The 15,695-nt window shown below is 39.1% G+C and overlaps 1 protein-coding gene across 2 annotated transcripts; it reads right to left on the bottom strand.

The window, feature by feature from the left end:
* Positions 1-3,229: 3,229 nt before the first annotated feature.
* On the bottom strand, positions 3,230-15,574 carry LOC136746884 (uncharacterized). Of its 2 annotated transcripts, XM_066699738.1 has the most exons (10): positions 15,447-15,574; positions 12,823-14,228; positions 12,318-12,442; positions 11,921-12,009; positions 11,456-11,532; positions 11,121-11,264; positions 5,886-7,516; positions 5,264-5,349; positions 5,066-5,111; positions 3,230-4,745 (listed from the first exon to the last, which is right to left on the bottom strand). In XM_066699738.1, the coding sequence occupies exons 1-10, from the start codon at positions 15,534-15,536 to the stop codon at positions 4,624-4,626; spliced, it is 3,816 nt and encodes a 1,271-aa protein (XP_066555835.1). In that variant the 5' UTR covers positions 15,537-15,574; the 3' UTR covers positions 3,230-4,623. The 2 variants fall into 2 exon arrangements, with proteins under 2 accessions (XP_066555835.1, XP_066555836.1); XM_066699739.1 differs by lacking the exon at positions 5,066-5,111.
* Between the last annotated feature and the right edge of the window lie 121 nt (positions 15,575-15,695).

Below are 15,695 nucleotides of genomic sequence, written 5' to 3'. Positions count from 1 at the left end.
ACAATAACAGTTATGTCTTTTTCAAAGTTTTTTTTTTTTTTTTTAAATGGGTGAACTCTTTGATGTCTGAAGTCGCTGGGAAAGCTTGAGGAAGCTGATCGAACTTCAATTTCTCCAAGGCTACTATGAGCGTAGTACATCATAGATATGATGGCATTCTTCATATTTATCATACATTCTTTCTATTACTACCCTTGGCACTTTGTCCTTGGTGTTTCTATTAAAGGATGAAATAAAGACACTTCAACAAATGGCAACAAGACTTTCCACCAACAATGCACATCCACCCATTCTTACAGCAGACACATGAACACAAGCACGAGTCTAACAATGTGGGTGGTGACAACCTCCACAGAACTCAGGACATGTTCACACAACATAGTGCATTCAAACTGCTGCTGAGTTTTTACTGTGAACCCCACTGCCATACCAGCACTGTCCCCCCAAGTGCTGCTAAAATGACATAGGATTGATGTATGTTCATGTTTGCACAACATGCCAGACTCTATTGTCCATTTGGGTTCCAAATACTAATTTGGGATTTTGACATACATTACTAAATTTAATTCGGATTAGACTGAGGAATTAATATGATTTTTTTTTTCTACATACCTTGCCAGTTTATCGATATCCCAATGCCACTCTTTATCAGGTTCTATGAAAGTGACCCAATAACTATATTGAAGAGCCTGTAAAATTTATTTAGAAAAAAATAAATAAACGACCGCAGGAAGTTATTTCACAGAGAGAAATCTTAAAATATGAAATATACAGTTGTAATAAATAGTGTATATTAATACAAGTGTTAAAAAAAAACCCAGAAATGATGTTATTTACAATAACATGACAAACTAATGTTATAAGCAATAATAGTTAGAATTATTTTCGTAAAATCCCAAATGAAGTGGATTAGAAGCATATTAATCTCTAGAGAATAACGACAAACAAGAAAGAAAGGTGTCATTGACTTTAATTGAAGACCTCTCAAAATATATTCACTTATAAAAAATTCAGAATCAAAACTAAACTATATGGTGTTATATGTAGTGCTGCGGTCATCCTAAAGCTACTAGAGGGTGAAGAGGGAATGTGACAATGTTATATCTGTAAATCTCACCATCATTTAACGTGCATATATTTCTGAATGGCCTTGTTGCTGGTCAGAGTGCATGAGAAGCCCCGTCACCCTGCATGATATGACCAAACAACTCCAGACTCAATCAGATATGGGACTAAAAAGTAATTTGCCAAAACCAAATCTTCAGAAATGGGTTCTTTGGTTACGCATCAGAAGATACAAGATACTCCACTTCACTTATACAGACCCTCAGCCAACAAGGAGAGCTGTACTGCCTGTATACGTTGGTAGTGATTTCTGAAAGTCAATCTCTGTTCTTTTTAGAATATCCCCAGATGAGTCACTTATATTTGGTATTTGCTTTTATTATTCATTGTTGAAAAGGCTTTAATTAAACTTGTCATGGATTTCCCCTTCTTCTTCAACTCTTTCTCTATGTTTAGAATGTTGTACGTACAATTTCCACAGTCACTGAAACCCCAGACAAAGAGGCACATTGTTCTGAGCTGACATCCTGCATTTTATGTAATTATTTAACTTCTCAATACAATTTACACAAGAATGAGGAAAACTGTATTAAATGGTCATCCTCTTTAACATATGTTTTATTTGATTGTCATATTTTAGTGTTCTTCATACCTTTATAACATATGGCTTCATTTCCCAAAGCCGCACATTGGTATTATTAATGATAACTGGATCTTCTCCACATTGCATGGCTTCTTCAGCTAATAAAAATGGAAGACAACTATGAATAGCTTTTTGTACAACACTGGAGGTATTCTTTAATAATAATAATAATAATAATAATAACAGCAAAAACATTATTAAATATACATTATTAAACAGTATTAAATATACCTTTCTCTTGATTCCATCGATGTGCAATATCCTTTAACTCATGTCTGTAATTCATTTCTCCATTTTTATCTCTGTAGTAGTCATTCGTGCTGCAGATCACTCCTCGGCCATAGGCACTTATTATTTTTCTAAAAGGAAAAGCAAGATTTACATTGCATTGGACACGTAGGCCTAAAAGATTTCATAACATACAGTACATTTTAGAAATGTTATCAAGGTTTTATTCGACCTAATTTTGTTCCACTTTCAAAAAAGTTAATAACTTGCAAAGTTACTAAACAACCGGTTTCATGTACAGAGCAACGTGGGAAAAAGCAGAAACCGATGTGAATAAAACTAAAACAAACATTTATCCTTGAACAAGTCCATTTTAGAAGAGGAGGCAACGTTATGCTAGTCAAATGTACTATTTTAACCATTGCTTAGCTTTTAGAAAATATTTGCTTCTAATTAAAATCATAATAATATATATAGTGTTGTTATAAGAAACAAGACATTTTAATGTGACTGCACCCTAAATGTAACACTTTACATAACCGACACAATATTTAGTTTTGAGTCAGTTTTATGGGCACAACAAATATAACACTAGTAGTAAGATGCGTATCAAGCACACAAAAAATAAAAACATAAAATAAAAAGTACAATTCTCTTCAGTCTTTCTGTTGTTCATTTGCTCCTTACAATGGTTTGTAGTGTAACATGATTACAGTCCAAAAGCTGGACATCAGTACACCGAAAGAACAATTTTATTGTATTATCTGTATTCATTCTTAAAATATACACATTTTAGGCAAATATAGGCTATTACTAAATACAAATTAAAATCATACTTGTTTTTCTTCATATTTTCTCACTGAAATCACGAATTCACCCTGGAACTATCTTTGCGGAAACAGTTTACCAGATGGTTCTGTGTTTACAGATGTGGTACAAACAAAGTCTCAGTGCACTTCTTTACAAAACAATTCAAAGCACTGGCAGCATGTAGAGCAAACGTGGGATATCTGCTAATGGTTCCCATGCTATTATAATTACTCGTTTTCTTAGCAGACACCCTGATCCATTCTTTTCTTTATACAGGCTAATGTATACAGCTGGGCATTTACTAGAGCAATCCACGTATAGTACCTTGCTCAAGGGTACAAGAGCGGCGCAGCAGCTGCGCAGTCCAGAGCCCTGAGCTCTATCCACACTGCTGCCTGCGTTAACAGCACACAGACAGACGTGTAAGATGCCAAATACACTTTCACTATCCATAGGCTACATGATGGTATTATAGTAGCTTACTTAGCTCGACCTGTTCTCCTTGACCCTGGAAGACCCCTCATGATGATAAGGTTTGGCTTTCTGTTGTAAAGTTGTCTTCTTCCCATTGCCTGTGCGCGGCGCGGCGCGGTGTGTGCAGTGAAGCCCAGAGTCCGAGTCGCGCCTGCGCGCTTTATAGCATCAGCGTCTCCACCGCAGTGACACACAGCAGCAGCAAACGAGGCATCGTGACACCGGCAACGCAAATCACACAACATGACCACATATTAATACTGTGTATTAACTGAACCGAGTCCTCCACGCAGGTGTGCAGGTAGACGAGACAATAGAAAACAACGCAAAGCACGCACGCCTAGGAGCTCAAACGTGTATTTCATTGTGGGTGTTAAAAAAACACAAGAATGTTATTTGATTCTTGGCCGTCCGGCAATGAAGCCACGAATCGCCCCTCTTATCTGGGTGTGGGTGTAAAAAGTACACAGATGTCTGGGCAGTAAACAGTGAGATAAGTTACCCTGCTTCTCAGTTTGCTCATCACCCTTCCATTTTAAAGCTCTCTTGGGAAAATGTTTGCTGGTACTTCTGAAGGGGAATGGTTTGTTACACAGGATCAGAGCAATAAATAGTGAGTCTTTTTCTTCAGCTAGTGGGGCAAACACAACAGAGCACTACAAAGGGAATCACAAGGAAGAAAAACAGACGTGGAAGATATGTGTGCCTGAGAAACAGGCGCTTTTGGGGGATATAGGAGAGGGGCTGGAAGTCTAGCCCCATGGCACATGCATGGTATGATGTTATAATCACAGTATTGAATAGGCAACATTGAAAACCACAGACAACAAGGTAAATACAGAAATGAAACTGAGGCATTCAATACTGATTCTTCCAGACAATTGTCAGAACAACAAAACTTAAACTAAACCAAAACAAAAAAACTAAAATTGTATAGTGTGAAATTGTATTAATCAATCACCTATTCTTTACTACCTAAAAAACTCACAAAGATAGTTGTCTGTCTGGATTGGACTGATTAAATTGTACTTTCTGGTTGCTTTCTTATATGCACTTAATTAATTAATTAACTAATCTCTGCATAGAACATTTGTAATAATAATACAATTTAAATAGCAAAGATCAAAAGACAACTCGGATACAGCATCTATGAAAACAATTTATTTGTTTTCTGGTTTGTTTTTTCAGTTATTCTCTTATTCTGTGAAAACCACAGGGCCACATTTCAAAACCTGCCCTTTGCCCAAAAAGTAGAAGATGCTGACGCAGGTGTGTCGTAAAAGGTTACTACAATTCACAGTGCTGTGATTGGACAGTTCCCTTGAAGAACAGTGTAGGGTAAAACAACAGTGACAACTTAGTGCATTTAGGACTAGTGCTATAACACGTAGTGACTGAAGTGATTACTCAGTGGAGGAAACTGTGGACGGGTGTTTGCGGGTTTTGTCTTTTCTCTCTGTATGCTGAAATGCCAATCCTCCGATCTCTGCACAGCTGCTCTCATCTTCATTGCCAACCACAGTTCCTGTAATAGGAGAGATGAGGCATGTATTGTGAAGCCCAGTTTATAATGCCTCTGAGAGCATACCCACTCAAAACACACTGACTCACTTTAATATGGTTCTCCTTTCATGTTAAAGCTTGCTGGAATAAATAGAAGGACTGCAATAAATGTTATCTTTTTAACTTAAAGAAGGGAAATCATAATTAAGCAGTTGTATAGGAAGGAAACACTTCTCATATATTTATGTAGGTGTTTACATGTTAAAGAGTGGCAGGGAGGTGGGATAAAGGGGACAAATTGATTAAAAATAAACTGGACAAAAACCCAACCCCACCACATACCTGTAAAGAGGATATCAGACACTGTGTCAGCATACTTCTGTTTTTCCTAAAAGAGAAACGATGGAGGTCTAACAGTCTGAAATGCAGATTTCTTTCTAGTCTTATTATATGCTTCTTACAGGCTTTGTCAATTTAAACGTAGCAGGGTAAAACGCAGCCCGGTCCTTTCCCTTTGTGAGGTCATTTAAATCTCCTTACCTCGATGTTTTTTTTCCACTGGAAATGGATCAATTCTGATAACTTCCAATCCAAAGGCACAACATAATCTTCAGGGAGCAGGGAATCTGTATTTATATGATATAAACCATGTAAAATGTTCAGATTTGGATCAAGCCGTTCTTAAAAAGGTTATACAGGATGGGGCTTTATTTGACTATTCCATTAAACACACATACATGACTAGCTATTCCCCAAATAAATGGCATTGTCATTTTAAACATGGAAGACACGTTTGAGATAAGATAGTTTAACTGAATGAAAGATTATTCTGGGAAGTGCAGGGCAGATGCTGGATAGATTTTGCTGAGGAAAATGTGAACTCTTCTCCATCTCCTGATTTGCAACATAGATCAGAGCACAAAGCTAAACCACCTCTAACTGAATATGTCAAATGTGGAGAATAGTGACAGTATTCATGTGAATTAATACTGACATCAACAATATCAAAGATAGGTCAAGATTGTAATTGACACTGTGCATCTAACAGCCTGTTGTAAATGTAGTGTGTCCTGAAGTAGACATTCAAAACTATCAAAGGACACACTTTTACAAAACATACATGAAGCCATAGACCCGTTCCAATACAAAAACGCAACCTTACCAAACTCCAAACCGATGGGTCCAAACAGCTCCTCCAGCTGCAAAGCGAGCCCCAGGGACAGACGAAGGCAAGGGAATCGTCCGTAGGCGATGCTGTTCCTCTGGTGTTCTCCGACTTCCAGCAAATCTCTTTCAGAACCGCTTTGTTCCTCTGCGAGAGTCTGAGCGCTAGGCTCCACAAATTCCAACATGTCTTTAAAAGGAGCCTTAGTAACGGATGATAATAAGTCTGGTTGATTTGCAGTCAGCTTTGGAGGTGAACTAGCGCACTCAGGTACATTTCCATCCGTCTGGACCTTTTCATACAAGCTAAGGTCCAAATCATCACACCCCCACCGACTCACATGTTCCTTGGCTGGTGTACAGCACTGCTTGTGTCCTGTGGGAGACCCCATGCATGCCTCTATGGGGTCTTCAGCCATAGGCACGACACTGACAGAACCCCAGTTTCTGGCAGCCGTGTCTTTTGCTCCTCCACAGGTCTTCTTCCTCTCATCTTCAATCACCTTTCTTACAGAGACTCCGGGCATGGACCTCTGTGATTCAGTCCCCTCATTTTGGTCTTCAGGAAAGGCGATTTCTTTCTTTGTGTCCCCTCCACAGCTAGTTTCTCTCTGCTGTGCAAAATCAAACGTGGGAGCCAAGTTGTAGGGTCGCCTCAGTTTCCTTGGAGTTGAGGATCTTCCATTGGACTTCTCATGCCATGTGCCATTGCTCTCTAAGGGAGCAGCAGTGCTGTCACCCGTTGGTGAAATTCCATGGTCCTGGGCTCCTCCAAGACACACCTCCTTTAAATGCAGCAAGGAAAAGTCATTGTTTAAAGATGTAACTTGCTCTGTCACATCAGAACTGTTTGATTGCTTAGCAGAAGACATAGTTATCTTGGTGCTGAATTCCTTTGGTTTCCAAAAAGCCCGTTTGTTAGCACCATCTTCTAGCGGAGGCCCATCAGACACACAGAAGCACTCTGGCTGTTTCGAGTCTGGTATAACTGTAGCATTATCATTCTCAGACTCGAAGTCAAAACAAGCAACATTGAGTTCGGAAGAGCAATCCTCAACAGCGAAGTTCGCTGATATTATACTAGAGGGCAAGCTTTTTACGGGCATGTGTTCTCTAAATTCACTGACATCTTCACAGCATTTGTCACCTACCCAAGCCTGTTGGAAATTCCCATTTTCATCAACAGAAAGATCTTGTGTCTGAGGCACTTCAACCCCAACAATATAACCACCAGCTGGGTCAGTTTGTCCCATGTTTTTTGGAATAGTTTTCCCAAAATAAGTGTACAGGTTTTCAAAGACTCGATCGAGGTAGCTAGAAAAACGACTGTGTTCAGAAACCGATTCCTCTTTGGTCACATGCGTAGAGTGCAAAAATCTTAACTCTTCGTAAGACACATCACTACTATATCCTTCAGCAGTCAACTGGGAGGGTACAGGACTTCCTGAAGGCACACAGCCGCTGGTAGGGATGCAACCCTCTTCTTCAGAATTTGCAGACCAAAGCTCTGAAGAGCTGTGTACATCTCTGTGGTTCTCAGTGCCTTTATTGTCCTCCGCTTTAGCTCTCTGGAGTCCTCTATGTCTTGCGTTTCTCCTCTGTTTGGACTTCAGTTTTATCCCCCCATTTCTACAAATAAGAACAGATGCATACATTAAATCTCAGATCCTACTTCAGTAATACCAGAGACTGTCTGCATTTACTCCCCGACAAAATAGTTCAGGAATGTTTTTGTAGAGGATTAATTTTAGAGGTTTCAAAATGTCTAAACGAATTAGTGTAAACACCATGCATTGAGTACATTTGGTTAAATTAAATAAAACAAAGGTTCACTGGTATTTCTTGTGTATTTCATACATGATGTATCTTTTTGGGGATTTAAACTAGCTTCAAAAGCAAATTACATTTCCTTATAGTTTCATGTAAATAGAAGTATAATCCATTTGAGACATCACAATGTGTGATCATATACGGTATAATAACCTATTAAAATCACAATTCCAAACATGACAATTTCAATAATTAGAAAGTATCAATTCATATGTAAGCCTTATACATCTATTATTTGTTTCATTATTTTATTGTAATTAGAGAAAGCTATTCAATCCTATGAAGCTATTAAAGCTTAAGTACACAACTTCAATTATAAAGTTCAGATTCCTTATAGTCCAAACTTGCAAAACAAGTGTCACAAAGGGTCAGTGCCAGCATTTTGCTCACACAAACCCACAGAATGGCCCTTCAAAACATGATAAGGAAATTAAAAACATACAGGCAACAGACTAAAACTATGGACAGGCAGTAAGCGCACAGGCTCAGCCCTGTCTACTTATATTGAAACTATTTTTGCATAAGACATCAATTCAAATTTAAAAGCATCTTAAAAGTGTCCTCCCTACCCCTAACAACCATGTAACTCCTGCTTTTGGACTATGCTTCCCAGTGCCATTCTGGGTGCACCCCAGAGCACCACTGTGCCACCACTAAGAATAATTAAATAAAGATACAAACCTTAAGAGTATTGTCTAGGCGGATGTCATCTGAGTGAGATGTGGTTCTGCAATGCATGTCTTTAAGTGTATCGGTCATATTTATCCTTGAGAGGTAATGTGTGTGCAATCTAGTAATTAATAATTGGAAACATCCGTCTTTGTTACATGGTAATGTGTCTACAGTCAAAGTTGAATAAAATCAGACCAACTTCTAAAAATGTAATTATGCAAATGAAAAGCTAATGTCACTAATGTATTTATATTTTCCCCTTGGAAAAAAACATTAAAACAGAGAAGAGTGATAATTACAGTAAAAGATCACAACGTGATCATTTACAGAGTAGCAACTCAAAAAGAGAAATTAGATTTCATTCCCGCTGTGAAAAGGAGCTATTATGTCTTCTACTTTCTTTGAACAAATGTAATAACATATAAACGAACTGTAATATTAACTTTCTATTTGCTACAATTTGACCTAAAATGACCTAAAATGTATATTCACTGTGATATAATAATAAAAACAATGTTCGTGAAATAAAATGAAAGTGAAATAATTTGAAAGTTTAATTTTAAAATTACATTAAAACAAGAAAACAAATCCACATTTACAAAAAACGCTTTACATTATATACAAAAATAGTCATTTGTAAATTAAATAGATTTAGCGTATTTCAATGTGTCTCGATTCTCAAGTTTTTGCTTGATTTCTAAATTCTTCTTCAGTCCAGTGTACAGTGCTGGTGCTACATCATGTATGTCACTTAAAGGTAATTTTTTTAAAATTCCTACAATCACCCCATTATATTTACCCCTGTGAGAGATTAAATATGAAACCATTTGTTTTTAACTTCCCAAAGCCTCTCTGATTGAGTAATACAGAGTGCTAATCTAAATCAAGAGCAAAACAATATATAAAATGACACTGAATTACTATCATTACGAACCAAAGGTAATACAAAATCATGAGAGGAACACAACATCCATTATGCCATCCAAAGGAATTTGTAAAGTGTAAATTGTAATCCACTCCAGAGTTTTAAAAAGCATTATTAAACATTGAATTTTAAAAAAGGAACCGCTGTTAAAAAACAAAATCTATATGCACTGCTGTCTGAAAATAAAATCAAAATCATAATCATGTGAAAATCCCCCACACCCTGGCAAATTCACACACTTGTTGCATCATGCACTTCATGACAGAGCACTGGTATTTGTATTATATGTGAATAGCAATGTGTTCAGTTCTTCAAAATGTAGTCCATGCTTTAGCCAGAATGTCTCTTCTCAGGTTGAAACCAACTTCAATACGGCCAAAGAGAAGCAAGGTATACATAGAAGCAGTGATTAAGGGATCAGGGAACTTGAAGTGAAAACAGACCTCCACAGGGATACATCAATGCAGTTCTAAAGTGCCCAGGCTGGTGGCACTTCAGCATGGCAAAACACGGGGGGAGGCTGTGGGCAATATGTGTAATGGCCTCCAACTCCATCTACTCTAAGAGGCCACGTGACAGATTCTCTGCGGGACAGCTGCTAAATCCTCCCCACCTGGGGGCTTCTTCTTGCACTGCCGTTCTACAGCGTAGGCATAATTTGAGATTGAGTGCAACAGAGGAGGTAACTGCTAACAGTCCAACTGACATTGTCAAATTATATCAACCAAGTGAAAATTAGGCATGGATGAGTGTTTCTTAAGGACAGAGAGTGGAGAAAGAGTCATAAATGCAGAATATAATAAGTAGGAGTAGAGTCAAATTTGCAATAAAACTAATACATAAAGCCAAATGTATTACACCTGAAATATATGATCTTATTTGCTGCAGCTCAGACAAGCAGACACCAGCAAGGATGAAAGCACCAGAGAAGTTGATTATCCTGAGTTAAAGAAAATAAATTCCTGAAATGTTTAAATTTAGAAAGTTAAAACAGAACAACAATATGCCAGTCCCCAGGACTAAGCACTTCATTTAAAAAACACAGAATATAGACTTCAAATGTTCACTACTCAATGGACAGCTGCCCAAGACATAAAACACGTTATCACTGCCTTACATATCGACAACATGAGAAAAACAAAAATTGCATGGAGCTCTATGCACACACACTGATTTTAACACAATTTAAGGTGATAAAAAATGGTTTAGTAATGCAAAATCTTCTGAAACTAAATACATGTAATAACATTCATTGACTAGTTTGATCCATCACATTTGTCCGAGTGATCAATATCATATCGGTGGTTGTTTTGTTCGTCACAGTGCGTCTGTAAAGACACAGGAGATGCCACGTCTCAAAAGGTTTGGGCTCACGGTCTGGGACAGTGGTTTGTTAAATAGATCTCTGTCTAATTACCCTACTGTCAGTGGCTTTTGATTGAAGAAGAGGAATACAAAGTTTAACTGGGTCTCGCAGCCTTCCAGTTAGTACATATTGCTTGCAGTTGATTTATAACCTATTAGGGGAAAAAATACATTTATATTGCAGAGATACAATCACCTTGCTAGGACTAATTAACTGGTAATTAAAAGATTCTAATATGTGATTTCCTGTTTTCCAGCCCCCACCCCACCCCAAAAAGGATGAACATTTTTTGCCGGGTATAGCAAACCAAGGATGAACACAAATGAATAGGAGAAGCCCCTGATTAGAGCGATGCATCTTAGCCCTAACAAGGTTTTTCATTGTGTTCGGTTTCTGTTTGTGTGACGGGATATGCCTCAGGGCTGCCAGGGCCACCCCACCTCTGTCTGTGGCGCGCGGGGGGCCTTGCTGAGGCTTTGTGGGAGGGCTCCTGCGAGTTCAGAACTATGTCTAGAGTCATGGGCTGTTCAAATCTCTCCAGCATCTGAGCAATCTTCTCCTGGGGCACCTTGTGCTTGTTCCTCCTGTGGAGAAAAAAAAAAAAAACAGTGTAACCAGACATGTAACTAGATGTTTGATAAATCCACAGAAGCTTTAGTCTCCTGTCCAGAACATACAGCTGCGGACCAACTGAATGTGGTTCAGAAACCTTCACAAGAAGACAACACGCAGTTTAAGTTGAGCTACAGGCAGCGGATGTCTGACATACACTTACTTTTCTAACTCTGAAGGATCAGACTTCCAGCTGGTGTCTGGTTCGTGGAACTCAACTCTGTAGCCTCTTTCTAAAGCCTGCAAGAAGGAGAATGGGTTGGAAATCCATGATGGGGAAAATATACTATCTTCTGAAAGCTGGTTTATTATAGTGGTCTGTAATACAGAAGTTTAATCAGCACCGAGCAGGTAGAAATGATAGTCATCTCTCTCCATGTGTGGGTTCAAATTTAGGCTATGTGCCTTTCTTTGCTTTTGAATGGTGACACACTGATGAGGTTTTAAAATCTACTACAAGTTGACACTAACTGCGGCTGCCATGGATGTTTCCGTCATCTGAGAGGATATGAACAATAAAAAGAAAAGTGACACAGAAATAATACATGGTGTTGTATAAAGCTGCATTTTCAGAAGGCTTTTAATAGTTCTTTAAAAGTAAAAAACTTCAAGCAATAAATACACTCACCAGTTTCACATACGGCTTCATTTCCCAAGCCTGTGTGTTTGTATTATCTATTATGATGGGGGAATGGCCTTGATCCATAGCTTCCCTTGCTGTAAAAAAAAACACAAATATATAAAGCGATTTTAGAAACACTTGAAAGAGACGGCAAGAGGAAAACATTTTACAGAACAAAACAAAAAAGTGATCTCTGAAGATAATTATCCAATAGCTCAGAGCAAAACTATTACTATCAAAACAATATATCAGGGCAAGGCATACAGTAACATAAAATGGAATGACCCAGCAAGACTTGAAAAATACAATATATATATATATATATATATATATATATATATATATATATATATATATAATATAAAGTTATAATTTGTAAACAACGTAATTTGATTAATGATACCTCTTTTCTGATTCCAATCATGGGCATCTCCAAGCAGGCCAGGGTCATAAGTGTAGCCCTCGTCCTTATTGAAGAAGTCATCAGTGCTGAAAACAACACCATCAGGCCCAGCGGACAGCAGCTCCCTGCAGGCAGAAACATCATACAAATTTCAAATTCAAATGAACTTTATTGGCACGACACAAAAACAAAGGCTTCCAGAACAAATTCTGTACTATTAATATTATTATTATTATAATGCTGTGATATTTCTAATCAAGATACCATGACACAGCCATACAAAAATCTTTGTCATGTGCCAATACATTCTGCTGACCAGTTCCACTTTTTGATAACCATCATATTAAACTACTGTTATGGGAAAATGGTTAAAATGTGATTTTTTCTTAAAGACAAACAGTAACTCCACAGAACATTATGATTTAACTACGGAACCAGGAATATCAAGCCCACCCAACTCCACTAACATCTTGGCACACTAATCACACCCTGTTAACATACTCACTTGGCCATTGTTGATTTGCCAGACCCAGGTACCCCTCTCATAAGTATGAGAACTGGGGACGACCCTGACTGTTTGTCTGACTCTGGGGCTTGATCCTGCTCCTGGTCCTGGTCCTGCTCCTGTTCCTGTTCCTGCTGCTGTTCCTGCTGCTGTCCCTGCTGCTGTCCCTGCTGCTGCTGTTCCTGCTGCTGTTCATACTGGTACCAGTCTGAGCTTCCAGGTTCATAGGGCTGAGACCACGCTGCTTCTCCATAATAAGAAAAGCCACTGCTACTCAGCTGGTCGTCATAACCCTGAGGTGGATATGCTCCGTCTCCAAAGCCTTGAGCTCCATTGTACCAGTCATTCTGAAAGTCATAATCTCCATAGCCAGGGCCTGGAGGAAACTGTGAACCCTCCCATCGGTACGATTGGTCGTCTCCAGGGTACTCATAGTAAGAGTTCATATGTGGCCTACCATCGGGAGGGTAAAAAGGTGGGAAGTTAGGAGGCCCATCATAAGGCCCCTGGAATCTTGGGTAAGGAGGCCCATGAGGAGCATTGAAAGCCTGAGGCTGCTCCCACTGAGAATAATGGTAGGGTGGCTCTGGCCCTTCCCAGCAGTGATCATCCCCAGGTCCATGGAAGTTAGGTCTACGCCTCCTGTTCTGCCAGCGGTCACGATATGGACGAGGCCCACCGTCTGCACTCGAGCGGTTACCTCTGGGAGCGTTAGACTTTCCTTCTAACCTGGATTGCTGTCTTGGGTTGTCCCAGGATCTCTTGTCATTCCGTCCTGCTCTAGAGCTGGGACCGGTGGTGTGCTGGCCCCCTCCCTCGACACCTGAGTCCCCGATCTGCTCCAGCTCCTTGTAGAACTCACTCAGCTTGTTTTCAATGTCCTTCTTCCGCCGTCGACATTCACTCTTGCACTTGGGGCCGATGAAGGCAGTGCTGCTGGTGCCCCACGAACCCGAGGGGCCGTCTCTCTGACTGACGGGAGTGGTTTCACTGCCGGGCTGTGCAGTGTTTGCACTTCCATTTTTAACAGACACTGCGTCTCCTGTGCCAGCATGGGTACCATTTCTCTCTTGGTTTTCAGGTTTGGGCGATTTCCTATCTGCTTCCTCAACAGTCCCAATACCTGTGGTGACCTGACCTGGAATTCCATTCCCAGCTTCCTCTGGCCCTTCATCTCCCTGGCTGTGTGCTGATCTTACTGCATCACCCTTATTCAGATGGATCTCCTCAGCTGGCGGCAGGAATGCCAATGTCTGATCCTGCGCCAGTGACTGCGACTCACACAGAGCATCTTGTTCCTTCTGCTCTGGAATTTCTTCGGAGGATTTCAGCTTTTTCAGGCAAGGTTCTATTAAGTCCCCATCTTCCTGCTCTGATGGGGATATGGTCACATCAGCGTTAGGCATCTGTTGAGTCACAAGAAGAGAATTTATTGATGGCAATGCTAACAAGTGTACAGTTGCAAAACTTAATCCAAACATAAATAAATTATAAAGTGCAGGTAAATTGCAAAACTAATTTGCATATCATCAAGATAGAGTTAATTCTAAAATAAACTACAACATATCCAAACTAACATACAAAAACAAAAAAACAAGGGTATTGTCTCAGGAGTAATTTCCAAATAAGAGTCAATGCAAGAACTGGGATTCAATTCGGCTTAATTATCCAATCAACATGATCCCTTATCTCCTTGTCAAGGTCTAAATCTTATTAAATTTGTATTAAAAAATAAAATAAAAATACGGATAAGACATTGTCTTGATTATCTACATAAACAATACATCAAAACACCAAATATGAAGCTATGCAAATTCCATTATTTAAATCCTTCTCAAACCATCTGAGCATTTTACATAAAAAAAATATAAAAAAAACTGTTTGCTTATGGTCATTATACGGGTTTAGGCCCTAGGGGGGTTATATTAGGATAGTCCTGGATTGTTTCTCGAAAACACTAATCCAGACAAAGACATTTATAAAAACAAAACTCTGATTGTATTACTTTAAATTATCGCTATCTTTGATGTTGTTTTCAACTGGACAGTAAGAACAACACAATATAGTGTCAATACTTACCGATGCTGTAAGAGTTAATGTCCCTGGCTTATGAGGAGATCGGGGTTTTGATTTGCTTTAAATACCCATCAGCACATTACCGATCGCAGACGAGTTATATATTAAACATTGCATGTGATTTCACAGGGACCTTATACAGTTGTAACAAGTACGTGGACGTTTATTTTCAAATGTATACGCGGGTTTCATTATGTTTAAAAGCTGGTGTTTATTCTATTCTTCACTAGAAGTTTCTCCATTACTAACCAGCCCGACTCGATCCATGGAAGTGTCGACAATTAAAAATAACCACTTCAGCATATTTACAGCACTTTTTTAAAACACTTGTTTATTCATATGTTAATATTTCTAAATTATTAAAGGATCCTCCGCTGAACAAACAGCTATTAATTCTACCTAATTCAAGTTGGCCTACTTTTTTTTCTACTACGTGGTGGTTAGCTACGTCATACAAAATTGATAAACCATTCATTTCTCATCCTGTGAACCTCTCGACACTGTAATATTCATAGTACCAAGTTTCACCCAACGCTTTTAATACCTACCCTATATAATGCTGAAAGAGGCCACTGCAAATCCACATTATTCAGTCGTTTTCCATGATGCGTTTTGCTGTGTAGCCATCGTCTGACCATAACAGCGGAAGCACAACAGGAAGTAGTCGTGCGTCACTCCGGCGCGGTGCTCTCTGGGAGTTGGTGTTGGTTGGCCCGTACAGCTCTGCAGCGGCCGGCAGCCATGGACAAATTCGTTTTGCTCGCTGTGCATGTAGCTGCTGTGTTTATTTAAATTAA

Source organism: Amia ocellicauda, chromosome 3, assembly GCF_036373705.1.
Source record: "Amia ocellicauda isolate fAmiCal2 chromosome 3, fAmiCal2.hap1, whole genome shotgun sequence".
Taxonomy (NCBI): Eukaryota; Metazoa; Chordata; class Actinopteri; order Amiiformes; family Amiidae; genus Amia; species Amia ocellicauda.
The sequence above is the reverse complement of the archived record's forward strand: the minus strand, read 5'-3'. Positions and strand labels throughout refer to the sequence as shown.